The sequence below is a fragment of the Condylura cristata genome, unplaced genomic scaffold, assembly GCF_000260355.1.
Source record: "Condylura cristata isolate star-nosed mole 26May11 unplaced genomic scaffold, ConCri1.0 scaffold00029, whole genome shotgun sequence".
Lineage (NCBI taxonomy): Eukaryota > Metazoa > Chordata > Mammalia > Eulipotyphla > Talpidae > Condylura > Condylura cristata.
This window is the reverse complement of record NW_004567130.1, coordinates 8,708,873-8,734,621: the sequence shown is the minus strand read 5'-3', so window position 1 is coordinate 8,734,621 and position 25,749 is coordinate 8,708,873. Positions and strand designations below refer to the sequence as shown.

Here is a 25,749-nt window from a genome sequence, read left to right as displayed (position 1 = left end):
TGACTGTTTATAAACATTTGGAATTTTATTTAAAAAAAAAAAGAAAGAAAGAAAAGAAACACATCACAACCATGAACATTGTTACAGTTAGAGGCCCTCTTGGTTCTCCACAATGATACTGAGCATGCTCACAAGGGGTTCCCATTGTTTAGTCTTAGTTAAACAGCCATCTTTAAAAGAAGGGAAAAAAAAAAACTCAGCACACTACCATTTAACTTGTTTTAATGTTTCTTCACAAATGGTGAAAAATACTAAAGTACAGACAAGGAATAATCATAATGTTGTGGCCAACATTATAAATATGGAATTATAAATTTAAAACATTTTCTGGTTTAAAAAATAAATCTGGTAGTCAATGCAGCTCTGCGAGGGGGTCTCTGCATCTAGTAGGGCCGGTCTCTGCGTTCCTGACGGTGTTCCCCTCTGCAAGGCAAATGGGAAAGGAAGCCACTAGGTTAAAATGGGGGAAAGACAGCCCCTCCAGAGTCCCCCTTCCTGGTTAATCCCAAACCCTGGGCTGAGCGTCCTGTCCTGCCTTCTCCTAGCATGAGCTGGACAGTAGCCCATTCTGCTTTTCACCATCACATACTTATCCATTTTTCCAGGTCCTCCACGCCCGCCTCTTCTTCCTCCCATCTGTTCCATCAAAGGTCCAGGGGGCCCCCCAGGGCCACCTCGTCTTCCTCCACCAAAGCCACCTCGGTCCATGCCCCGGCCGCCACGGAAGCCACCTCTGTCTCCCCCACGACCACCTCTGAACATTCCACCAGGACCACCACGGTCCATGAGGCCACCTCTTCCTCCTCGCATGCCCCCAGGGCCACCTCTGCCACGGTCACCACCTAAGGTAAGGAAAAGGACAGGAGATCAGTGATGAGACAGCAGATAGATGTAAAGGCTCTGTGGACATGCCTCAAAGGGAGCTCAGAAGAAAAGCGCTCTCGCTTTTCTGAGAGTAAAAGTTACAAATACTTCTTCACTTGATCCAAACATATGAGCCGTAATTTACATGTGGGGACACAATTATAACCTGAAGTATGCCCAATGCCAGGGAGGCACTTACCAAAATCACTCATCTGGTTCTCAGCAGAGTGTAGCAGCAAATTACCAAGCCCACCAAGTTAAAGAAGTTTAGTACTATGAAGCTGAGGGGTCCTCAGAAAACCTGTATTTACCTGGGGGTGGAAAGGGTGGTGGGAGAAAACCTTCAGGCTTTGGGGCCTTACACTGGTTGCATTCTGTTCTCCAGGCAAAGTTCTGGTTTCCACACCCCCTGCATAAAATCAAATCACCAATAAACTACAGAAATTGAACAAAAAAGGTTATCACTTAAGCTATATTCCAGTACCCAGTAAAAATACCATGCAGAATGGCTTTTAAGCCACAGCTTCAGGCAGCAATTCATTTGCAGGACCAGTATTTGATCCAGCTAAGTGTCTATACACACATCAGTGGGCTCTAGGAGTCCAATGGACATGTCACCTTCAGCAGTCAGGCCATCCACCCCCACGGAAGAGCCATGAAGGTCTTCACAGCCCTCTCTAGAATAGGGTTAGGGTGAGACGTAGGGTATAAATTTGCCAAGTACATACGGATTGGGGCACTGCCAGTCTCCAGCTCGGTGTTGTACGTTTCCTCCCCCAGATGGGTTCCCCCGAGAACCCCGGGGCCCTCTTGGGGGGAAGCCTCCTCTGTCTCCTCCTCGGCCTCCCATGCGACCCATGGGGCCTCCAGGACCTCCTGGGCCTCCAGGACCTGCAGTAAGAAAATATCATTAAAAGCATTCACAAATGTTCTCAGCCCCAAAGAATCAAGGGCCTAGTTTTGCTTTCTAAGTACTTTCTCTCAGTCCCCACAATTGTAGGAAGGGATGGACTTTTAAACAGGTGAAGAAAAGGTAGCAGAATAAATGGCAACCCAGGCAGAGTAGCTTCATGGGGATTCCAGGCTGATCAATCAAACTGATGTTCTTCATAAAAAAAAAAAAAAAAAAAAATTGACTTGTGCACAGAAGAGCTGGGGTGTAGGTCAGAGGTAAGGGGGAGTAGGGGAGTAGGTGGATAAGAGGATCCATTAGAGACAATGAGATTGCCCTGAAACACACTGCTGAGAGGAGCCGGAAGAGAAACAGGAGAGGTCTGCTGTACCATGTGGGTCAGTTCCTTGATCAGGGATCAAGCTGCAGTGGCTGGTGATTGCTTCATAGTGCTGGGACTTAATCCTTTGTGCCACTGGAAGACCCCCTTTTAAAATTGTGAACTGGCCACAGGGATTACAATTGAGATGGAAAATGGCACAAAATGTTAAAATATCCAGTAAATACCTCCACGGAGAGGTGGGGGCATCCCTCTGCCTTCACGGGGTGGCATACCACCACGCATGCTGTTCATCGGAGGCTTCTTCCGAGCAAGAGACACTTTAAGTTTGCTTCCTTGAAAATCTTTCCCTGGAACAAGTTAAGAAAACATCAATTACTCCTGACCACCAACTCCATGAGGGACTAGGCAAGTATAGAATACCTCATTATTGCCAAGTTCATTATGCTATCAAAATCAAATCATTCCCACAGCATCAAATATGTTCCTCCCAGAATCTTCCAAGATCTTTACTGGCAAGGTCAGAAAATGTCTTACAAGATGTTTAGAAACCTCCCTCTTTACCTTCAAGAAAGTGAAAACTCTGCACTGATAGCCTTACCAAGAACAGGGTCACAGTGGGGACAAGAAGAGCAGGCAATAGCTTGAAAAAGAACCAGAACTTTTCTTTTTAAAGTGCCTGAAGCAGAACAGGCACATCTACTTAAATACACTGCTGAGGAGAGCAGGAGAGAGATCTGTTTCATTACATGGGTCCGCTCCCTGGCCAGCGATCAAACTGAGGCCATCACAAGTGCCTTTGCATTGGTAGCAATGAGACTTAACCCCTAGGCCACGAGGTAGGCCCTATGAAATTTTCAAGTTGAAATTCATAGTATCAATGCCATTTATGGGCATTTAAACTCAGGCATTCCCTAAGGTGTTTGAAGGTCTTTTGAACCTTTTAAGGTCTGTGCTTAGACATAATTACAGCTTTAGTTATGGTAGATTTGTAATAATGGCTACTAGTAAGAGCTCCCCCAATACAGGGTAAGCAACTAGGCATGTGACGGAAGGAAGACAGTAATCGGTTTCCCAGCAGCCACCTAGTTAGTGATCCTTTACGAGTAAAAGATCTTCACGCTTGTATGACTCAAGTTTTTCTTCCCTGCCCTGTCCAATAGCCACACAGAAGGAGAATGTACCTATGTCTTGTCCCTTGAGACACTTAAGAGTAGGATGTTTTAACAGTTAAAATAAATTAGTAACTTTGAAGTTTACATATTCAACACTTGTAACAAGCCCCACTGTGCACCCCAGAACCAGCAGAATTAGGAGTACAGGGACCCATCCTAACTAGCCTCTCTCCTACCATCAAACCACTCCACAGCAGCCTTGGCAGTTGGTGGGTCTTCATAGGACACTGTGGCATCGCCTTTGGGCTTTCCTGTTTCCTTGTCCAGGTAGATATGGATCATAGGTTGTCCAGTTCTCTTGTTCATCTAGATCAAGATGGCAAAGTTAGGCTGTGACTAAAACATGATTTTTTTTTTTACCAAGTCCACATGAAATTCAAAATTGTTTCTCAAACTATTGAAAGCAGTGTAATTTTCCATGCACATTCAGTAGGATATTAGTTCATCTCTGGAATTATAAATGACTTATTGCCTAAATTATTTTTTAAAGATTTATTTATTTAAGCATATAAGAACTGGGCACAGGGAGTGAGAGACTTTGCCAGAGACAGAGTGGAGAGCAGAACAGGCAGATATACTGAGAAACACTGCTGAGAGGAGCAGCAGATCGAACTCTGCTGCAGAAAGCTTCACCGTGCTGAGACTTAACCCTTTCTTTTATACTGTAGTGGCTATGATAGCTTCATAGTACTGTGCTTTAACCTGTTGTGCCACCAGGGAGGGCTCTATTTCCTAAACTTCTACAACAAATACAAACTTAGCTGACCTTTAGGGGAAAGTAGTTTATCTAAAGTGAAAGAGCATGGGCTCTACCTCTTCCCTAGGTAGCTTCTCCTGGTATCCTTGCCCAGTATTTTCAAAGCAAAGATTAATAGACACAGTGAGGCCCTCCCTGGTGGGGCAGCGGGTTAAAGCACTGCACTGAGAAGCTTAAGCTAGTTCCGCCTGCCCTGGAGGAGATCCACATGGCATGGCAGACCTCTCCTGCCCGCCCGCTGCTCCCCTCAGCAGTGTACTTCGTCGATCTGCCTGTTCTGCTCCCCACTCTGTCTCTGGTGAATCCTCTCACCCTCCGCATCACTGGCCTATATCCCAGTTCTGTATGAATAAATCTTTAAAAAAAAACAAAAAAAAACAGACACAGTGAGAGCAGCCACATCTTAGGAGGAATCAGGCTTTGATGCTGTAATGTAAAAATTACCCTGAAATCATTAATTATGGCACAGTTTTTCCTTCAGAGCTAGAAGAGAACACTAGTTATTCATAGGAAAACCAGATATAGCATTGTATGTTTTTCTTTTTAAAAAATTTTATTTACTTATGCCTAGAAGAACTGGGGTATGGGCCAGGGTTCAGGGGGTGAGAGGATTCACTAGAGAGAGTGGGGAGCAGAATAGGCAGATCTACTGAAATACAATGTTGAGGGTAGTAGTGCATGACACAGGAAAGATCTGCCATGCCACATATGTCAACTCCCTGGCTGGGGATCAAACTCAGGCTGCACTGGTGATAGTGTTGAGACTTGACTCCTATACCACCAGGGAGCCGTCTTTTTTTGGTAATAAATGTGCATCGGAATCAAGTTTTTATGCTTATCTAATTAGTGACAGTCATCTACTTAAGGGCTTTAAAAGAAAGATATAATAAAGATGGAAAATAACAATCATTATTAGTGGTATGAATGATGGGATTTCCTTTTTTAAAAATCTCCTTTGATAAAATTGAGGGTAAACACTTCTTTAACTAGGAAAAGCCTTCTGATAAACAACATATCTACATCACAAGTAAAAAAAGATATCATGTAACTGAAGATCTACCAAAATCAACTCTATCCATGTAGTTGCTTCAATGAGGAAATGTCATTTAAAATGAACCCTCCCCACCAAAGGCACAAAAGGAAAGAAAGATGTGTTAAGACCTTTAAGAAAATATAGTCTTAAATAAGTGGAGATAACTTCAGGTAGAGTGAAAATTTTTGTGTCCCAACATTATATACCACTGGAGAAAGGGTGGGGCTTTCAATAAGTGAAGCTGAAACATAGACTTGCAAATAGACAAATAACAAATGCCAGAAAGGGAGAGGTTAAGTTCAACTGCATTAAAATAAAGAATGTCTGCATCAAAATGAACAAAAAACCAACCCGCGAAGTGAGAGAATACATTTCCAACATGTAAATAAATCAACAAATGACAAACCAATGAAAAATGAGCACAAAACACAAGTTACGAGATTTCACAGAAATGGCATTATTACCAGTCAAAGACAAGCACATGAAAAACTGCATTTCCATTTTCTTCTACCAGGTTAACAAAAGTTAAAAAGAGGATTCTCAGAAGCAGAAAGGATGTGGTGTAATAGGAATGGTGGCTGGAGTGTAAATTGCTCAGTCATACTATTAGCTAGTAAAGTGTGCCCAGACCCCAAAAACCAACAATTCTTCTGGATACAGTCAAGCCCACCACTCATCAATTCAATATTGTCCTACTTGCTAATTTGTTTTTGTAACTTGAAAACCACTTGCAGCACTTTTGTGGTTATTTTATAGACATGCACAGTGTAAAAATTTTAAGTTGTGTAATAAATGTGTTCCCAGCTGAGGATGAGCAAGACAAAACTCAACGCCTTGTCTTAGCCTTTCCAGAGATGAGCAGATGATGGAGACTGTAGGGGACAGGTCAATGTAGGGCAAGTACTTATGACCCAGGGGTCAGTTTATCAACTTGACTACCAACAAATCACGTAACAGTTCTGAACCTTGTTTTTCTCTTTGTAAAATTAAAGAGAAATTTTACAATCTACCAGGGTGAGCTGTTTTGGAACTTAAGGTGACAGTCTGTGAAGTGTGTATGTATTTATGTGTACATACATCCCCCAGGGAGCCAATGGCTCAACATTCAGTGTCTGCAACAACTATATACTGTGAATAAGAAAAAAAAATCAACTAACTATATATATTCCAGAGGAACTAGAGCAACATGCACCAAAAGACAGTACAGGAACATTCACTCAGGGGGCCTCTCTGGTGGTGCAGAGGTCAAAAACAGTGTTATGAAGCTATCACCAGCCACCACAGCCTGAGCTTGAGCCCCAGCCAGGTAGCTGATCCCATATGGCACAGCAAACCTCTCCTGTCTTGCCTACTTCCCCTTTCAGCAGTGTAATTCTGTTGAGCTGCCCGTTTTGCTCCTCACTGTCTCTGGTGAATCCCCTCACCCCCTGCACCTCTGGCCTACATCCCAGTTCTTATATGCATAAATAAGTCTTAAAAAGAACATTCACTCAATATAACTTACATACTAACAATCTAGAAACAACCACACTGTACAGGATTCCCCAAACTTTGAGCTTCTGACGTAGACCCCTCATCGCCGCCCCCCTCCCCATCTTTGTCTTTCCCATCTTATTAATGGGTCCACCACCATTCCAGTAGTTTAGACTAACATATTGCTTCACATTGCTTGAACTTTCTAGGCAAGCCCCTATACCCCAGGACCCTTGTGTGTTGCTGTTATCGCCACTACTGTGAAGTACCACCCCCGCCTCTAGCTATGTGTCCTCCATTTTGCATACTATTTCTTTCCTGCTTTTCTCCAGAAAATGGAGCACCTCATATTCCTTTTTACTATGTTTCCCATTTATATAAGCACTAAGGGCTCAGATCTGTTTGTTCCTGGATTATTCCCACAATAGTGCTAAAATAACCACTCTTCAAAATTATGTGAAACAAAGTATTATTTTCAGATATTTCCATAAAGCACTCCTTTTTATGGTGGGACATACAAAAATGTTCACTATATTTCACCAAAAGCACTGTACTTACAATTAATGGCTAAAAGGCTGGTATCAAATATGCTCAAGCTGTACTTAGCATTTCATTTAAAAAAAAAGAGACCCTCCCTGGTGGCGCAGCGGGTTAAAAGCACTGCACTGAGAAGCTGAAGCCACTTCCGCATGAGTTCAAATCCCGCCTGCCCCGGAGGAGACCACATGGTGCGGCAGACCTCTCCTGTCTCGCCTGCTGCTCCCCTCAGCAGTGTACTTCGTCGATCTGCCTGTTCTGCTCCCCACTCTGTCTCTGGTGAAGCCTCTCACCGCCCCTGAGCCTCTGGCCTGTACCCCAGTTCTGTATGTACAAATAAATAAATCTTAAAAAAAAAAAAAAAAGATTTTTGGGGCAGGGGTGGGGAGGATGGCGAAAAAGGGCTTTAAGGTGTTAGCAGCACAGTATGTCCAGAAATCAGAGGTATTTTCAGAACAATTCTGAACTTCAATTCACAATCTTTATAAATGCTCTGTAGTTGGAAATTGTCAGATCATACGATTATGCTTTTACTTACCTTAACAACTCCACATTGCTTAAAAAAGTCTGCCAGATCATCTAGAGTCACATTGTCATTTAATCCTTGCACATAAATCGCACTGTTGTCAGAGTCTTCATCTGGATCTAAAGGTGGGCCTTCCAGAGAAAAGACAGGTAATTAATGCCACTTATCTACAAGGGATTAATAACCCACTGGTCACTACTGCTCACTGGTAAAAATCACATAAATTCAAAAACCACTAACCACACTGACAAAGAATCATGGAACTTCTGGGTTACGTTTGTTTTAAAGCTATCATGAGTAGACAGCTGTGAACCCAAACCGCCCCTGACAATAAAAATACCACATTCATCTTCAGGCTACTGAACTCCAGCACCCACTCACTTCCACACTATTTACAAAGTGCAACATAAAATTCCTAAAATTCGTAAATACCTAGATCAAGATCTGGTCCTTCATCCATGGGTCCTGCCAACCAGGAAAGATCATACAAGATACTATTAGTGCACGTCTAGCAAGCTACAAACCTTACAAACACACATAACTATCTACTACACCACCATTTGATGGGGCTTCATTAAATTCAAAATGACCCGCACTGCTAAAATGGAGCAGTGCTCCTTTAACATTTGTGAAAGGTTGCTAGGGTTTGCTTTTTTTTTTTTTGCTGGTTTTCTTTTAAACCATTAACCAAATACACTCTCCATTCTTATGTGCCAAATTAGTGTTAAATTTAAGTCAAAAATTTTCCTCCAAATAAACCAAATTAAAAAAATGAATTCTCCCCCATATTACAGAAGCAGTTGCTCAATACTTCAAGTTACCCTTTGTTTTGTAACCATAGGTTAACCTTATTACCCCTAAGACAATGCCGGCAGTACCCATTAGTCTCTTTTGTATACATCATTTTTAAACCATTTATGAAAACTACTAAAAAATTATAGTTTTCTAAAAACTGACTGTATTTTTTTAAACACTATCCATGGTAATACTCAAAAACTTACCACCAGGCTTATTGAAGCCACCTCGCTCTCCAGCGCTGCTGGGGGGATAAACGAAGAAATGAAGGCCTTTCCCTTTAAAAGCCAGTACCGCTCTGAGCCTTGGGGGGGCTCGTGGGGAAGAAGGGCACTGGCTAAACACATCTCCAAACAATGCATCTCTCTCAGCTTGTCACTATGCCTTTCTTCAGGGCAGCTTGCTCAAACTTCCTTTATATACAACCTTGCTTGTCTGATTGTACACACCAATGTGGTTGATTCCTTTCATTTCGGGGGCTGGTATTAATAGTGCAATACTTGGCAAGTGAGGGGGGAATTAACAGATCCCAAATACCCACCCCATGCTGAAAAACAGGGAGAGCTTGGTGTACAGGAGTAGCAAGATAGGACAACTGCTGATGATGAACCTTTCCATGTTCATAAAGGTGCACCCTCAACCTCTCCCAGGGGAGCCAAGTGAGGACCTGGGCTTCCTAACAAGTCACAGTATAATAAAGCAGGAGACAACCACATGAAATGCCTACAACACACATCAGAGGACGCATCCAGCCAATCTTCAGCATAAAGCCATACATTTCAGGGTACTAATGGATTTAACAATCGCTGTGAAAAGAGAATTTACAACAAATACCAAGGCTCAACAGACTGGGGGTGCAACTTTATAGACATATCGGTTAAGAATGATGGTGGCAGTATAGTTTCACTGCCTTACATACTTTACAGGGAAGGAAGTATGAATCAGGCTTGTTTTTCTTTGAAATTAAGTAAAGACAGCTCCTCAGTGGGAGGCCCTGGGCTTCTGCTGACCAGTATTGCACCTTTAATACCTGCATATACAATTTCAAGCTGTTGCATGCAGCTTTCTTCCTTTGTAAAAGTACACACCATAAAATGTTCTCTCTCTTTAAACAAAGAAGTTTACACTTTAATGTTACACAATTCTAGAGTATTAATACCTCCTCTGGTTCATTACCAAACAACAAGTATGCAGTTACCAAAGTTACAGAAGGATTCCATTTATACAATGAAAACATTTTGTTAAAAATATTCTATGTATATTTTTCCTCTCCATATGGACACCGTGTCTAGTCCCACTTTTCATTATGCTGCCGGCTGAGTACTGAGTACGGGTACTTTTTAAGTATTGAAGTGTATACAAGGCTCTCACTTTGTAACCTGTAGCATATAAATGCGACAAAGCATGTTAAAAAGTTTCCACGTTTAACAGCCAATGAAAATATCAAAATACTGAGGCAATGAAAAAGGGCATGTTAACAACATTGAGTGCCTTACCTGTAGAAGACACTGAAAACCATCACCACACCACAATAAAAAAGAGGGGAGGGAGAATGCCCCTGCCCTGCCCTCAAAGGATCCAACAGACTGCCACACAGTCTGCTGAAAATCCTATGAGGAAAAAGCCATGATCTTTTTGTATGGCTCCAGGAGAGCGTTCTCATCCAGGAAGAAGGGACCCCTCTACTAACAAAGTCTAGCAAAATTAGTAAAATTATTACTTCTGAAGTATTAAAACAATTAAACTTGAAATTGGTTTTGCAAATGAAAAATACTAAAAATTCTAGGTGATTGGAGACGTGATGATAGTAATTTCAAGTGTCTAAGTCTATTTTAAAACATCCATAAAGTGAAACCTTTATAACGGAATGATTTTCTCTAAATCGTTAAGATTGATTTTATTTTATGCCAAATCATTCATAAATTTTTGCATGTTGTACAATGGGTTTCTTCCAATAAAGATTTCACTGAAGACTTTAAGTTATGCAGAATATACAAAACAGTATTTTCAACAGTTACTGGATAAGGTAATATAAAAAGATTAAGATCAACTTTTCATCTCTAATTCCAAAGTTCATTTCTATTATTAAAAAAACCAATTTTTTCCTTGAACCAATAGTGGCATCAAATTCAATTTATACTTACTATCATTCTGCATAACTTTTAAAATAGTTTATAGGGACAGAACACACACAGAACTAAGCCTTCTGGATTATGTTAACCATCAACAATATACCTCACCTTTAAAGTACAAACACCAGGAAGGGAAAAAGGGGTAGGAGAAGGGAGAGGGAAAGGGCAGGCACAGGTAGCAGGGATGTGTTATTGATATCAACAAAACTTTCTAAACCAGATTGTGCCATCAACCAAAATGGTCAAACCGATTTAGACTTCTCATCAATAATCTTCAAAGGGAAGTGATCCTTCAATTATATATATATATATAACTTGCAAAAACTGTTGGATTTTTTTGTGTAGCAGATGCACCTCAGGTCAGAGGTTCAAAGGTTATGATACCAAGATCTTCATCATTACGTTCAACAGTTCCAATTGGAACACAAGTTGTGGACAAACATTGTGGAAAACAGTTGTATTCATTTTCTGCAGTATATACACCAGGTATTTCAAGACAACCATTCAGAGAAATTAGTTAAAACCAAGGGTTGTTAGAAGGTTGTGTGTGTTCCATCCCAAGACTAAAACCCACAGAGGCCTCTGACCTCTGAAAACCATGAAGGGAACTGAAAGCTCTAGTTTCAAAACCATTCTTTGTTCTCCCCAACCCAACAAGACGACTGGCAGGGAAAAAAAGCAAACTGCCACTTAATATATGCCACAAAGATGACATTTCCATGTTTTAAAAGATGGCTTGGGCTCAACAGATTGTCCATGGAAATGTAGAAATAAATTTCTTATGTCTTTCAGTCCCTTCTTTCCATTGAAAATCCTATGGATGAAACAAAATTAGGTAAAAGGAGAAAAGGTTTGCTCTTACCCCATTCCACCGCGTCCTCCTCCCCGCCCACCTCTGCTCATGCCTCCACGATCAAATCCCCCTCTTCCCCTGCCCCGGTTATCAGGGCCACTCATGCTCCGGTTCTCTCCTGGTCCGGAAAATCCTCCAGACTCCTGCCCATAAACACCCATGCTACTGGGGTGGTCCTGTCGGAATGAACCTGAGGAAAGAGTCACATCTGTAAGCCATGGACTAGCATTTACATCACTGCCTGCATTATTTTCTCCTGGAATAACAGATTTCTCAAGTGTAAGGAACTAATAACCAAGGTACCATCTTCTTATATGCGATAAGGTACCCTAATTAATAGGCTCTTTCAACAAAACTTATCAAGATTGAAACTACCTCACATCATTAAACCTAAAACAAGCTACTAAAAAAAACAAAAAACAAAAAACACACACAAGCCCCCTGGCTAATAGCTGAATAGCTGACAGGGTTTTAAAATCCTAAGATGCCCCCCAAAGCTGCTGCTTCAAACTACAATCAAGAAACAGACCAGATTGTTTAATTAGGGCTTTACGCACAGTTATCATTTGGGCTCTATCAAGTAACACTGTTCATTATATAATCATAGATGAAAAGTCAATTAAAAAGAAAACCCAACTAGAAATTGTGACATTTTAAAAATACTCCATACAAGTAAAAATAAGTTTTCTGAAGACTTTTTTTGCTCTAAGGATCAAAACTTAAACCAGATTTCGACTATTTACAGTAATCTTCAATAGCTACTTGCTCACTCTCAAGAGCTAGAGTGGGTTAGTCATAAGGCATGCTGGCTTCACTGTATACAAGACTTATATAACTACCCCGAAGAGCAGGGCTGGCAATCTAACTTTTTTTTTTAGGTGAGTTACATTTCTTTTTCTGCAAGATATACTAACAAAACTTAAGGTGGAAAAAAAGCACTGAAATCTTTCTCTATTGAGACATTCAAGCTGGGAGCCAGGATGTTGTATCATAAAAATGCATCCTGGAGTCCAAAAGTAAACAATGGTTAAAGAGCAATTTCCCCAAATTTATAAACTTATAAACTTCAATTATTCTTATATTGGTTTTCTCTCTTAGCAACTCACTCTGCTGCCCGTAGCTGCTGCTCTGTTGGCTATATTGACTTGGAGCCTGGCTGTAGGATCCAGTTTGGGGGGGGTAACTAGTGGGCGGCTGCTGCCCATAGCTGCTTTGTTGACCATAGCTACTCTGCTGTCCATAGCTGCTCGGCTGACCATAGGTGTTCTGCTGAGAGTAACTGCTCTGATCATAACTAGTCGGCTGTGAAGAGGAGTAACTGAAAGAAAAAAAAACAAAAGCAGATTTTTAGGAGAGGCTTGCTATTTCTTCAAGCGCCCTGAACACAAGACATTCACAACATAACATAGAAACCCTTACAACCAGTTGGTGTTCATTTATCAGCAGTTGGAATTTAAAATATTCAAATATTTTTGTGCTCAGAATAAAGCTCTAAATGGGAAGGGGTAAGTATTTTAATGTTCTATCCACACAACCCAGTACCCCCATATACTCCCCATCCCCATTTAAAAATTATTTTCCACTATTTCAAGGCAAAATTTGCGGGTTTAGGTACTTCCTGTATGAAGGAAACTGTATGTACACATACATGCACAAGGAGAAAGCCGATCCGGCAAAAAAGGCATTGAGAAAAAAAGGAAGCAGGTTAAGTGCAGTGCTCAGTTCAAAAACTACCTCCAACAAATCCCTGAGTGATAACACAGAATGTAGCCATTTTCTTGTCTCCAGTTTCAGATTGCTTTGCTATGTATGTGTGTGTATAAATACTTAATTCCCAACTTTCACATGTACTTTTAAGTCTATGAAATCTGGACATTACAGATAGACAGAGATTCAAGGCCCCGTATTAAAGATCAGACCCATATTCATCTTTTGATAAGTGGATACAAAACAGCACAACTAACCAGACATTCTTACTTAGAAATAAAACTTGGGAAAGAACTGCTTATTAAACTCTTAATGAATTACAACAACAGAAACAAAAAAGACAAATTTTAAAGTGCAATTAAACTTAGCCCATCAGCTCAGCACAGCTGTATGAATTCAGCACCTTCTGCATCAACACCTAATTTAATCCATCAGATTAAGTGCTCAGTCTAACAGGTTATAGGTTGGTTCTATAGAAGAACTATAAGCCTGCCCACTGTTGCTCCAACCTGTACAGGAAACACCAAGTCAGCTGTGTTTGTTTCTAAACCTGTTTACATCTACTGTACAACACATAAACCAACGAATGAGTAGGCTGTTACATGTGAGTGGATCTTTGAATTAAGTTAAAAATTAGGTTGTTTTCTTTGTATTTACAGAATTATTTGCTGCCATATACTGCTACGAAGAACCCGGGACTAAAGTTTAAATGTAATAATATATAGTCAGGCTTATCACTGGGTATATAACATATTTCACATCTGAGGAAGTCTAACAGAGCATGTCAACAGTCTGAAAAAAAAACAAGCAAACAAACAAAAAATACCCCACAACACCCTACCATTATTCTGTTAACCACAAGAACGAAGATACCCACCTGGTAGGAGGATAAGAAGGTGGTGCGGTGACTGGCTGCATGGGATAGCTCCCAGGTACCTGGGGATAACTGTAGTTACTCTGTCCATATCCTAGGCTGGGCTGGTTGTAACCCCCTGTACTAGACTGAGGTTGGCTAGTCTCAGCAGGCTTGTTACCATCCTGTGGTCTAAAAGGAAAAATGAAAAAGTGAGATATTCTCATCTAGAAAACTCTTGGGTTAAACACTACAATTTACTATCTACTTTGCTTCAAAGTCTTTATAATGGGAATAGCATAGTAGAGCAGACACACATACTTAAAACAAGGATGATTTATGAAACCCAATAAATATATAAAACTTTCCAGTTAAGGCTCTTTGCAAGGGAGGTTCTCGTGGGACATGGAACCTTTGATACCAACACCGAAAAGCTTCAGTCAACTGGAAAGAGACTTACTAAAAACCAATATAAACCTAAATATTGCAAGGGCTGTCTAGTAGATATAAACTAGATTACTTACTGTGTGCTTTAGAAGTAATTTCATGAGTGTTTGCCAGAGCTAATTTCTTACCTCTACAGTAGACAAACTCTAGGTAACAAGTTGGTCTTGCTTATTCCCTAAAAAGTCGTCTTTAAAATCAGAATTCAAAGTTCCTTCAAGACTGATGCACAAGCCACCAAAGTACATTTGCCTAAAGCAAAGCCTGAAATCTTCCGTTAATTCACCAGGTGATCAACTGTAAAGCATGAACTTCATTTTCCAGAATATTCACCCACAGTGGGGGTACCTAGTTAAGAATCTGTACTTGCCTGTGATATTTACATTACCCAATCACTATAGAGAAAATCATGTCAATTCCTGAAGTCGAAATAGCAATGTCTGCCTTCACAATATGGTACATACTTTATGACTATTTTTAAATCGCATGCTACTGCTCCCAACCCTGGGAGGTGTATGTGTGTGTCTGTGTGTGAACTACATGTTTTTCCCAAAGAGAAAGATGTTACTCTTTTACAGAGTAAATAAAGCCAAGTGTAAAAGCATCAGAAGTACATAAAGTACTTTCCATGAGCTCTTTTTTTTTTTAAAGATTTATTTATTTATGCACAGACCTGTGGTAGGGTGTGCAGGCCAGAGGTGCAGGAGTGGTGAGAGGGACAGAGTGGGGAGCAGAACAGGCAGACTGACAAAGTACATTGCTGAAGGGAGCAGTGGGTGGTTCAGGAGAGATATCGAAATTGCACAGAAGTGGCTGCAGCTCGCTTGCAGTGCTGCGCTTTAACCCACTGTGACACCAGAAGGGCCAAGCTGTTCTGTTCTGATGGAAGCAACATAAACTGACTTTCCTCTGGATCTAGCAAAGCAAATACATAGCCTCTTTCTATCCCAGAAGACCACTCTTCTCCTTTTTTAAAGTTTATTTATTTATTCAAAACTGGGGTACAGGCCAGAGGTGCAGGGGTGGTGAGGGGATTCACCAGAGACAGAGTGGCGAGCAGAACAGACCAACTGACGAAGTACACTGCTGAGGAGAGCAGCAGGAGAGAGGAGAGGTGTGCTACAACATGTGGATCACCTTTGGGGCCGGGGATCAAACTCGTACTGAAGCAGCTGCCACTAGCTTGCAGTACTGTGTTCTAACCCGTTGTACCACCAGGGAGGGCCTAAAAGACCGCTCTTCTGAAACTAAACAACCCACAATCAGTGGTCCCTGTATGGTACCACTTTGATAAATACCTGTGTTATGTTCTAGCACACTACTGTAACAATACCTGAAAGTTAAGTATGAAAGAGTAAGACATGGATTCTCTTAAGTGTGCATAACCCCCTTGCAGGAAGTTTGGTGTACAATACAATTAAAAGTACATGCACATGTCCTTACCTTGCAGGTGCAGTGGCTGCTGGTTGTTGCCCATAGGATGGGTAAGCAGGTTGGTAGGCAGACTGAGCCGCATAAGAGGCCTGGGTAGTAGTGACCGTAGCAGTGGTGGTATCATAAGCACCAGTGCCGTACCCTTGGACGGGCTGACTATATGCCTGGGGGGCAGTTGGAGTAGTATAACCTAGAAAAAGGAAGAACTACATCAGATTCTGGCTCCTCAGAGACTTCCTTATTCACACTCTCATTAACAAAACCACCTTATTCACACTCTCATTAACAAAACCAATCTGTAAACTATCTATTTTTAACCACGATCTTTTACCCCTTCAAAAGCATTACTATTTCCCCTTCAGTAGTAGCAACAAACAGTATTTAAAGCCTAAATTCTCCCTGGAAGTTACCAGTTTTCAGCAAAACACTGTCTCTTTTATCTAAAACCACACTTAACGGAAATGAGGGACAAAGGATGCTAAAACAGGATTCTTTCTACCCACTTTAATGGTAGGCAAGTGTGCCTTTGTGCCAATTCTATGCTACTTTTGTTAGCAGACCTTCCAAGCAAATTTCTCAACTACGTAAGTAACCAAAACCATCAAAAACCTCAAACTGGAATATCTCCCCAAAAGGGAAGTAAATGGTAAATAACATAGCACCTTAAAAGAGTTACAAAATAATGATCCTGGTTAGTTTTAGCATTGAAATCTGTAATTGCTTGTTTTTAGTCCCAAACAACACACCGTGGGGGTAGGTCATGTTTAATTTCCAGAGAATATGCATTTAATATTTGGTGGGAAAGATTAAACTTGAACAAATACTCTAAGTACTATTAATTTTGTTGAAAGTAATAACTGCTATAAAAAAACTTATCGCCATTTCTAAGATTAGAAATGGCATGTAAATAATATACACTATACTACAAATATAACCTCTTAAGTGTACTAAAAAAGATTATCCTACTTATTTTTTTCTGGCAAGTTAACTTTAAACTTAATGGTCCCAAGGAAAACTAAAAAAAAAACTTTCACATAATAAGACAATAAGACTCACCAAATCACCCACCAAAAACAAAAGGGTCTTTTTGGGGTAGCTGAGCGATACTGGAGGTACACCCAAGAGTCCCCTTGCTATTTCCCTAACCAATGTGTCAAAAGACCTATTCTCAAAGGTATGTAGAACAAGGTAAGTTCTTTTCCTAGCTCTAGCTCTGCAGAACACAGAGTCCATGCCCTTTTCTCTGGAACTTGGGTATGGCAAAATGACCCCAATCTGCAGCTAACTTGACTCCTTTTCCTATATGAGATCTTACAAACTCCCCTTATGATGGGCTCATTTCTTCTTCCTATTTGTGATTAATGAGTACAAGCCATGAGATAAAAAAATCTGGGTCTAATGTCAGCATTTATACTCATGAAAAATCCTAATTGCACTAAGTAAAAATTTCCTTTCAGTATTTAAAACAAATCTTGAAGATTGCTCAATTAAGACAAGACTTAGGCCTTAAACTTCAATTAGACTTCAATATCCTTACTACACAACTAATTAGTCAAAAAGAAATACCAACTTCCTTTTGTACAAATGGCAATGTCACCTTTTCTAGAGGAGCATAATGCTTTTTTTGCCATTCCAAATCAAGGAAATTTTGAAAATAATTATACACAAAGCCAGTAATTTCCTTCTCAAAAGTATGGAGTTCATATGTATGTGAAAGTGCATTTCATAAAATATGGAGCCCCAAGCAATGAATGTTTTTACAGTTGGCATTTTGTTCCCCTCAACTGATTTGAAAGTTCTTTGCAGAGTCCTAAGGTCAACCACATAAAACACTCAAGAGTTTAAATGTGACAAGAACCTAATTGTGCCTACCTTATTACTCCTACACAGACCCCCCCCCCATATGATCATCTATAACATTTACAATAACTGCAATTGAGAAAAATCACTAAAGCTAATCAGGGAAGTAACTCAATAAAGTGATAGCAACAGAGCCTCATGGCACTAAAATTACAGTTAAAAGACACTGGGTTAATTAGCAATCTTTTAATTGATCTATAGTATTCTCCATAAACAGTGAAGCAAAATGTGCAAAAATTAACAAAGCAAAATGATTTAACGATAATAAAATGACCAACAGTAAGGACAACACATCTATTAAGTACTGAGATGAGACCTTATTCCTTAAAGGACAATGGCAGTTAGTAACTTTATACAAAATGAAACCAAAATTTTTAAACGATTTTTTTTTTATGCACACAAGAACTGGGGTATAGGCCGTGTGTGTGTGTTTACTGGGGTATAGGCTGGTTGTGTGTGTGTGTGTTTACCAGAGACAGTGGGGAGCAGAACAGGCAGATCTACTGAAATACAGTGCTGAAAGGCACAGAGGGAAAGACAGTCTAGCGGTCTGCTGCGCATGTGGGCTAGCTCCCTGGTGGGGGGATCAAACTCATGCCGCAGTGGGTGGTGCAATAGCTTAATAGTGCTGAGACTTTAGGTCCCTGAAACCAAAGTTTTATTCAATTTGAACAGCAAAAGCTTACATTTAGGAACTACATTTTTTTTAAAAAAAAATAAGATTTACTTATTTATGCATACAGAACTGGGGCACTGGCCAGGTACAGAGCGGCTGTAGGATTCACCAGAGACAAAAGTGGTAAGCAGAACAGGCAGACCGATGAAGTACACTGCTGAGGGGAGCAGCAGGCAAGACAGGAGAGATCTGCTGCACCATGTGGGTCACCTCCCTGTCAGGGGATGGAAGGGGTGCCAAAGGGCTGTGGCTTGCAAACTTCATAGTGCTACGCTCTTAACCTGTTGTGCCACCAGGGAGGGCCCAAAAATTACATGCTAATTGAGCTCTGTATAGCTACTTTTCTCATGAAGTTTCCATTTTTTTACATTCCTTACAATAATTACCCAATGACTTTTTGTGTGTAAGGCAAAGAAAAAGCAGCCAAGAGTACTTAAGTCCACTTACTATCAGTTAGGGTTCAACTTTGCTTTGTTCAGCCTCAGTTTACTCATCAAGTTTAATTTTGGCTCCTCCACTCCAAAGGTTGATGGGAGGATTAAGGGAAACAGTCTCCACAATCCTTATTGAATATACTCTCTTACTCATTAAAACTACTGGTTTTGGTGTTAGAATGTCCCACACTTTTTGTGCCCTCATCACTTACAAATGATTCTAGAAAACTTCCAAGACCACTGACCATAATCAACTTTATCAAAAGTCCCTGTAACAGAAACTAGGGACTCCAAATGCTAGATCTAAGCCACATTTTCAAAGAGTATTTTCTTAGAACGGGCAAAGGTAGTTAAAATGTACAAATCCCTGTTCTAAGTAAGTCATGGGGGTGCAATGCACACAGAGTAACTATTGTTAATACTGTCTTGTGTGAATTTGAAAGCTTAAAATTCTCATCAGATTAAACTGAGGTGACTGATAGCCAGTAACTGTAATCACTTTGCAACATATATAAATATTGAGTTATTATTTTATACACCTGAAACTATTTTAAATCAATTATAAATGTAATTCTTCAAATTTCAATAAAATGTTTCACAATTCCAAAATTCTGTGCTAGAAATCCAAATCATAGATTCAGAAGTTCCAACTTATCCCATCCTCTCAAGGTATGCATCATTAAGTTGACTAGAAAGTACTTCCCGTCAAACCCAGGATAGCCAATGTTTTAATTTACAGGTAGGTTCCCCTACTGAAGGGTGGTAGACTGTATATAAACTCGGAAAAATGAAAGTTGTTTGAAAATAAGAATTTTTAAACTTTAAATGTTTTGTAATAACTATTCCTTTATAATAATGAAGATGGATGCCCTACTTATATAGGATGTAGGTAAGGATTCTGAAGTTATTAGCAATGAACATAAAGCTGTATTATTTTCACATATTCTACTTTCAACTCTAGTTATCAGGATACAACTTACTCTAATTCTTAAAATAGCTTTTATTTCAGCTCCCTGGAATGCTGTTACATATATTCAAGACATACTATAGATTAAAATTAACTCATTAATACTGACATAAAAATAAAACGTGTCTGGACTGGAAACCAACTGACAGACAAACATAATACATGCAGGGTGGTGGTAGTTTGCTCCTCTAAATAGATCTAATCATGCAATCTATCCTTCAGGGAATAGGGAAAAATCAGCTGGGTAGTAGTCATCTGAAATACCTTTGGGAGGGCCAACAATTATTTAGACGACACAAAATAATGTAAAACAAAACTTTTCCAAAATCACATAAAGAAAAGGTCATGGATCTGTAAATGGCACCTAAAGCAGTTTCCATTAGCATATTGTTGTGTGTGATGTTATAAAGTTTGAGGGTTAAACAAATGAAAACACCTAAAGGGTCAACATTACAAGGTTAGACAAGATGGAAAGCATTTCCCATGCAAGAATGAGCAGGATAGTCAAACCTGTACTGGTCCCTTCTACTGTGGAAAGCACAAAACAAAAAGTAGAGGGCACACTATCAGATGAAGCAAACAGATGTGAATATCAGTTTGATTTCTAAGCAGTTCAGTTTAAGAAGGCTCATTCTCACCCAGTTATTAGCATTAGCACAATCTTTCATAAATTCTTCATTTTGTGGTGAGGCAATTCAATATACTATATGAAACAGTAAAAAGGGAAAAGTGTTTTCAATCTCCCTGGAATTCTATCCCACCCACATCCTATTAGAGATCCCTCAAGAATACTGAGTGGGGGGAAGGCAAGCGCCTCCTAATAAAGGGTCCCCAAATGCTGAAATGCAGATCAGAAATTATACCCGACAACACAGGTAACAAATATCTTAGCAAACACCCTAGCTGGTGAGACCCAAGTTTTTCCAAGGCAGGCCTTACCCGTGGGAGGCTGTCCATAAGAAGTTGCATAGGCTGTCTGCCCATAGGTTGCAGTGGTCTGAGCCTGGGTATAGCTGACATCAGTGGGCTGTCCATAAGTTCCGTAACTTTGTTGCCCATATGCCTGCTCCAAAGAACAGATGGAAGAGCTTGCTTTATTAATCTTTCATTTTAGCAACAAAATGAACTGACTTCTAAGTTTCTAAATTACAGAACGAAAGTAAAAAATAACTAGTAAAAAAGATAAAAAAGTAAGTGACCACAGTATCATGAAGCTTTTTGCCTCTATCTAATCCACACCCATATTTTTATGAACTTTTTATGACATTCCCGAAATATTTAGGCAAATCTCAGCTGAAACCATACAGATTAACAAGACAATCTCAGGGGGACAGCAATAAGGGAACAGGTATATAATTGCTAGCGCCTAGTGTAGCCATTTCAGCAACTAGTAACAAATGTTGGGAAGCTAAAATGAACAGAGAAAGAAAACAAAAACTGGGCTAAAATCTGTCAGACAATTTTGAAAACTAAAGACTCAGCAGGACACAAAGATTTACAAATTATTAGACCATTTTAAAGAAAATGAACCAGAACACTGCATGTCTCCCTAAGGTTAGTGCGAATGTACTATCTTCTGGGCCTGGATATCAGCAATATTTTAAGATCTGGCAAGGAATGATGTTATTTTTACTATTATAGCATGACCATACTCTAGATCTGAATGACCAGTTATGTAAGATCTGCCAGACACCATATTATACTTTTTAAATGTTTTCATGGCAGTTACCAACAACTATTTTATGTTATGAATCGTTTCAAAATTTGAGGTATTCTTAAGAGAACACCAGAAAGTTAATTACTAGATTTGTTTGCCTAGGTTTTTAAGTCTCATGTACTGAAAAAAAGCTCAGATGTTCCTTAGCTAGGAAGCCAAAGGAGCTGGCCCCTCACTACCACCGAGTGACCACTTGCAAATTAAATAATTGCCTATAAATTGCAATTTTCTCCTCTGTAAAATGTCCTAACACCTGCATAACTTTCATGTAATTAAATAACATTAGTCATAATAAAATATCCACAAAGACTAATAAGCATGGCGCAGAGTACCTAACCTGTGAAAAGATAGTAGAAATTACAAATTATCCATACTTTACCAGTAACATTTCACATGTCAGGTGTAACAGCTAATAATCCCCAGTTTGGGGATGATTTATTATGGCACTTCTGCTTCTCTATTAGTTAATTAAAAAAAAAAAATCTCCAGTAGCTATTATTTTAATGGTACTAGAAATATTTGAAGCTATATATATCATTATCTTAAAGATTACCTGGGTGGTCTGTGCGTATCCTTGAGTGGGCTGGGCGGTATACGCACCGTAGCTGTAAAGGAAATTAAATGCAACAACTGAATATAATACATTCAAATCCCATTATTAAATCTTCTACAACTGTAGCAGGGGCTTCATACTATCAAACAATAATCGCACACTAAATTCTGTTGTAAAGACTGACTTACCCCTGCTGGGCTGCTGCTTGGCTGTAGGTACTATAATCTATAGGAAACAAGGAGAGAAAATTGTGTGACATCAGCAAGGAGGAAAAAGGGAAGGAATTCAGGTGGTAGGAAGACCAATTTTTTAATCTGTCTAGAGGGGACCACAGGTTCAAATGAGTACCTCTTATTTCTCAGCACCCAAAAACCTAACTCACACTTTAAATCAAAGTTTCAATCTACTAATGAGGTAAAAATCAGCGGATGTCATACTCTGAATGTTCCCACAGGCACAAACCCCACTCACTAGTAGATTGTCTTTCAAATACATAATTATAAGAGATACAGAAAATGATCAAAAGTTTTACCTTCATATAAAGAGAATGCATGCAACAATATCTCAATGTTTAACATCAGGCTATGTTATATATCTTCATCCCCTCAAAACTTGTATTTTTTAATCACTTCTTCACAAGTTAACTTTACACTAACCATAATCCCCTGGCAGGACTGTGAAATGCAATGGCAGAAAAGAGGATTATCACCTCAATCTAGTGTTTTAAAAGGCACGTTGACTGTAACTGGACTGTTTGTAAATTAACTCAAACATTAGTTTTGTTATAAATCTAACTGAAGCAGAGCAAAGGGAGAATCCTGATAATTGGCAGAGAGAAGCATTTAATATTTGGGGGAAAGATTTGGTTTTAGGCAACACCATTTTACATCTCAAAACTCAAAATAATTTCAACTTAAAAAAAAAGCACCATTTTTCTTCTCTAAATAAACCTTTCTAATTTTCCTTTTCATATGAAAATGCACCATCAGGGACTTAAAAACTGGTCCACTGAGGTGCCTAGAAGTACTGAAAGTAGAAAATAAAAAAGGTTAAGAAGTTTAAAATGTTGCGACCAATTCTTTGTTCTTCACAAGAAGCACACATCTTATTCTGTTATAAGACAGTACTGCCAACAGGTTCAAACAAAAGGGTCCATTCTTTTCCAATTAGAACAGTCCCTCATTGAAAGCAATGGCTGATACCTTAACTTTTTTTTTTCCCTTCCCCCAGAAGGGTTCCACCCTTACTTCATTCAAAGTCCACCTCACAAGTGTATTTGTTAGGCTTGTGACTATTTTGCTGAATTTATTTTGGTACTGTGGTTTATCTATCTACTTTTCTACACTGCACTTAACTACTTTTCCTTAACTCAAAACTCCAAAATATTAAATCAACTCCCCAAAGTTATGTATTATGAGCAAGTAGGTTTGTTCGAGACAACCTTAAGACATTTAAAGGTTAAATCATAAGGGGTTTTTCAATAGCAAGATAAATCATGCTATCCATGTGGCAAACAAAAAAAATACAAGCAAATCACTTTTTCTGTCTTGTATTAAAAGCTAAACATATCACCGATAGCAAAAATTAAATTCCTTAATCCTTTATTTTGCTGAGGCTTTTATAAAAAAATGATTCTACGTATCAGAATATAAGTTCAACATCTGCAATAAGACTTTCACACAAGAACAGTTATGTAAAACATAAAATTGGCAAAGATGATAGGGAACAAGGAATGGATCTTATATCAGTGTGAAACCAGAGGAGTTAGTCCTACACTGGCTTGATTGAGGTAAGTAGTTATGTCATAACTTATGTTCATCTACCTATAGCACACATTTATGTGTGTGTGTGTATATGTGTATATATGCTACTGTGTAGCTTAAAAAATGCTGGCTATACACTGGTCAACTACTTTTAAATTACAGGCCCGACTTCACTAGGGACATAAAACAGGTTGAGGCGAGAAGTAACTGTAATCCAGAGTGTCCCCAGAGTGCCGGCAATGTTCTATTTCTTAAGCTGAATATGGTGGTTTTGTGGGCATTTGCATTGGTAATTCTTTGTTAAACTGGACACATATTAACATGTACGATATACAAGTGTATATTACACACATGAGGAAAAAGCAGCTAACATTATCCAAGATAGTGTTTTTTTTTTTTTTTTTAAACTTTAGAATAGTGACTAACCAAATTGAAAAGGCTTTGAGCTTTAGATTACATAAGTAGTTGGTACGGGGCAACTTTGTGGGAGCCAAAATGCATTGCTGTAAGGCCGAAAGTTATGGGCTTAGAGAAAACAATCATCTAACCTAACCTCTTCATTATGGAAGAAAGGAAAACAAAGTCCAGATAAATTACATGACTTCCCCAAAGCCCCCCCCCTCCCTCCAGGTCTGCCTGTGTGTCTACATAAACTGTAATTCTAATACAGTACACGATGGTTACCAGTATAAACAATTTAAGCAAAAGAGACCAAAAAACTGGCATGTCCAGCCACACCAAACTTTCAACTTACACATTTTGACTCCCCAAGGAAGGCAGGAAGGGAGAACTCCCTCTTACAAAATTCAAACACTGCAGGGTAGAGGAAGGTGGAGAGGACTCTGAGGAAACCATTTCCCATCAGGATACATCTTGGACTCAGAGTCCTCTCTTCCAGGAGCACTCTGTATCAGAAACAGCCAGTGTTTATCTGCCTGTTACTGACCACGGATGTGGAGCGTTCTTAATCTGTCCTTAAATTGCTGGATTCTGGATCCTTTTTAAGTTAACAACTCCTAAGGACCCAGAGTCCTGTCCTCCCCCCAACCCCCCCACCCCATATCGTAAGACTTCGAGTTAGACCCCGAAAGGCGGAAAAAAAAAAAAAAGCAAGCCCCACCCTACCAATAACCGCGGGTTCTTGCCGGAACTAGCCGCGCACGGCAGGTGAAGACGCCGCAGCAAGACTACCCGAAATAATAACCGCTCTCAAGTTCCCACCGCGGGCTTTCTTTCAAAGTCCACCACGCGCCTTCTTTTCCTCTCCCAATTCACGAGATAAAAAAGCTTGTGGGCTTAACCCGGGGAGAACAGCCGTGCGAGATGATTGCTTAAGGATAATTCTAATGCCCACCGGGCCTTTTGTTTCTCTTAGGTCAAAGGGCCGAAAATTTATTCCGATTGGGATTCTGGCCTCGCGATCCAGGCTGGCCTTATTATACAACGGCTTTCCCTGGCGTTTGCTGGGGGAAAAAAAAAACCTGAAAGCCGCCTAATTGCTTTTTAGGGATGGATGGAGGTGGGGTTAATAATGGTAAAAGCCAAGATGCCAGAGGGAGCAGCCGATGAGGGGTCAAAAGGGGACGAACACATTCCGTCCAAAGCCACTCGGGCGTAAGTTCGACTCCGGGCGGGAACCCGCCGAGGGGGCCGCTCCGGGGCACCGGACGCCCGAGCCTAACAGGCCGCAAGGATGACGGGGCTCCCGGTCATAGGTGGGCACCCCTCAGCTCGCAAATCTGTGATGTCTATTCTGGCTCTTTTACTTGCTTTTTTTCCCTTGGGCTTCTCGGCGAGGCCGTCGCCTCGGGCGAGCCGCCTCCCTGGAAATGGGGGTGGGGAGATTCACAGGGGCTCGAGGCCCGCGATTCTGAGCAGCGGCCGCCGCCGGCGCTAATCGCCCCCCCCCCACCAACCTCCGGTCTCTGGGTGTCGGGCTCTCGAGGCTTGGCAACCCCCCCCCC

At 40.2% G+C, this 25,749-nt stretch overlaps 1 protein-coding gene across 6 annotated transcripts in view; it reads right to left on the bottom strand.

The window, feature by feature from the left end:
• The window catches only part of EWSR1 (EWS RNA-binding protein 1), a 26,417-nt gene continuing 668 nt past the window's right edge, over positions 1–25,749 (bottom strand). Inside the window, exons 2-19 of one of the 6 annotated variants that reach the window (XM_012730951.1) lie at positions 24,540–24,690; positions 22,211–22,247; positions 22,023–22,074; positions 20,692–20,815; positions 20,263–20,280; positions 15,825–16,005; positions 13,962–14,129; positions 12,484–12,695; positions 11,387–11,567; positions 8,599–8,636; positions 8,030–8,062; positions 7,610–7,728; positions 3,448–3,577; positions 2,324–2,446; positions 1,593–1,755; positions 1,176–1,273; positions 590–842; positions 1–423 (exon numbers count right to left, since the gene is read on the bottom strand). In XM_012730951.1, coding sequence (XP_012586405.1) covers positions 384–423; positions 590–842; positions 1,176–1,273; positions 1,593–1,755; positions 2,324–2,446; positions 3,448–3,577; positions 7,610–7,728; positions 8,030–8,062; positions 8,599–8,636; positions 11,387–11,567; positions 12,484–12,695; positions 13,962–14,129; positions 15,825–16,005; positions 20,263–20,280; positions 20,692–20,815; positions 22,023–22,074; positions 22,211–22,247; positions 24,540–24,543 — 1,974 coding nt within the window. In that variant the 5' untranslated portion in view covers positions 24,544–24,690 and the 3' untranslated portion in view covers positions 1–383. Of the gene's footprint in view, positions 424–589; positions 843–1,175; positions 1,274–1,592; positions 1,756–2,323; positions 2,447–3,447; positions 3,578–7,609; positions 7,729–8,029; positions 8,063–8,598; positions 8,637–8,669; positions 9,772–11,386; positions 11,568–12,483; positions 12,696–13,961; positions 14,130–15,824; positions 16,006–20,262; positions 20,281–20,691; positions 20,816–22,022; positions 22,075–22,210; positions 22,248–24,539; positions 24,691–25,749 lie in introns of those variants that run through there. The other 5 variants (XM_004690868.2, XM_012730950.1, XM_004690869.2 and 2 more) reach the window with 5 other exon arrangements.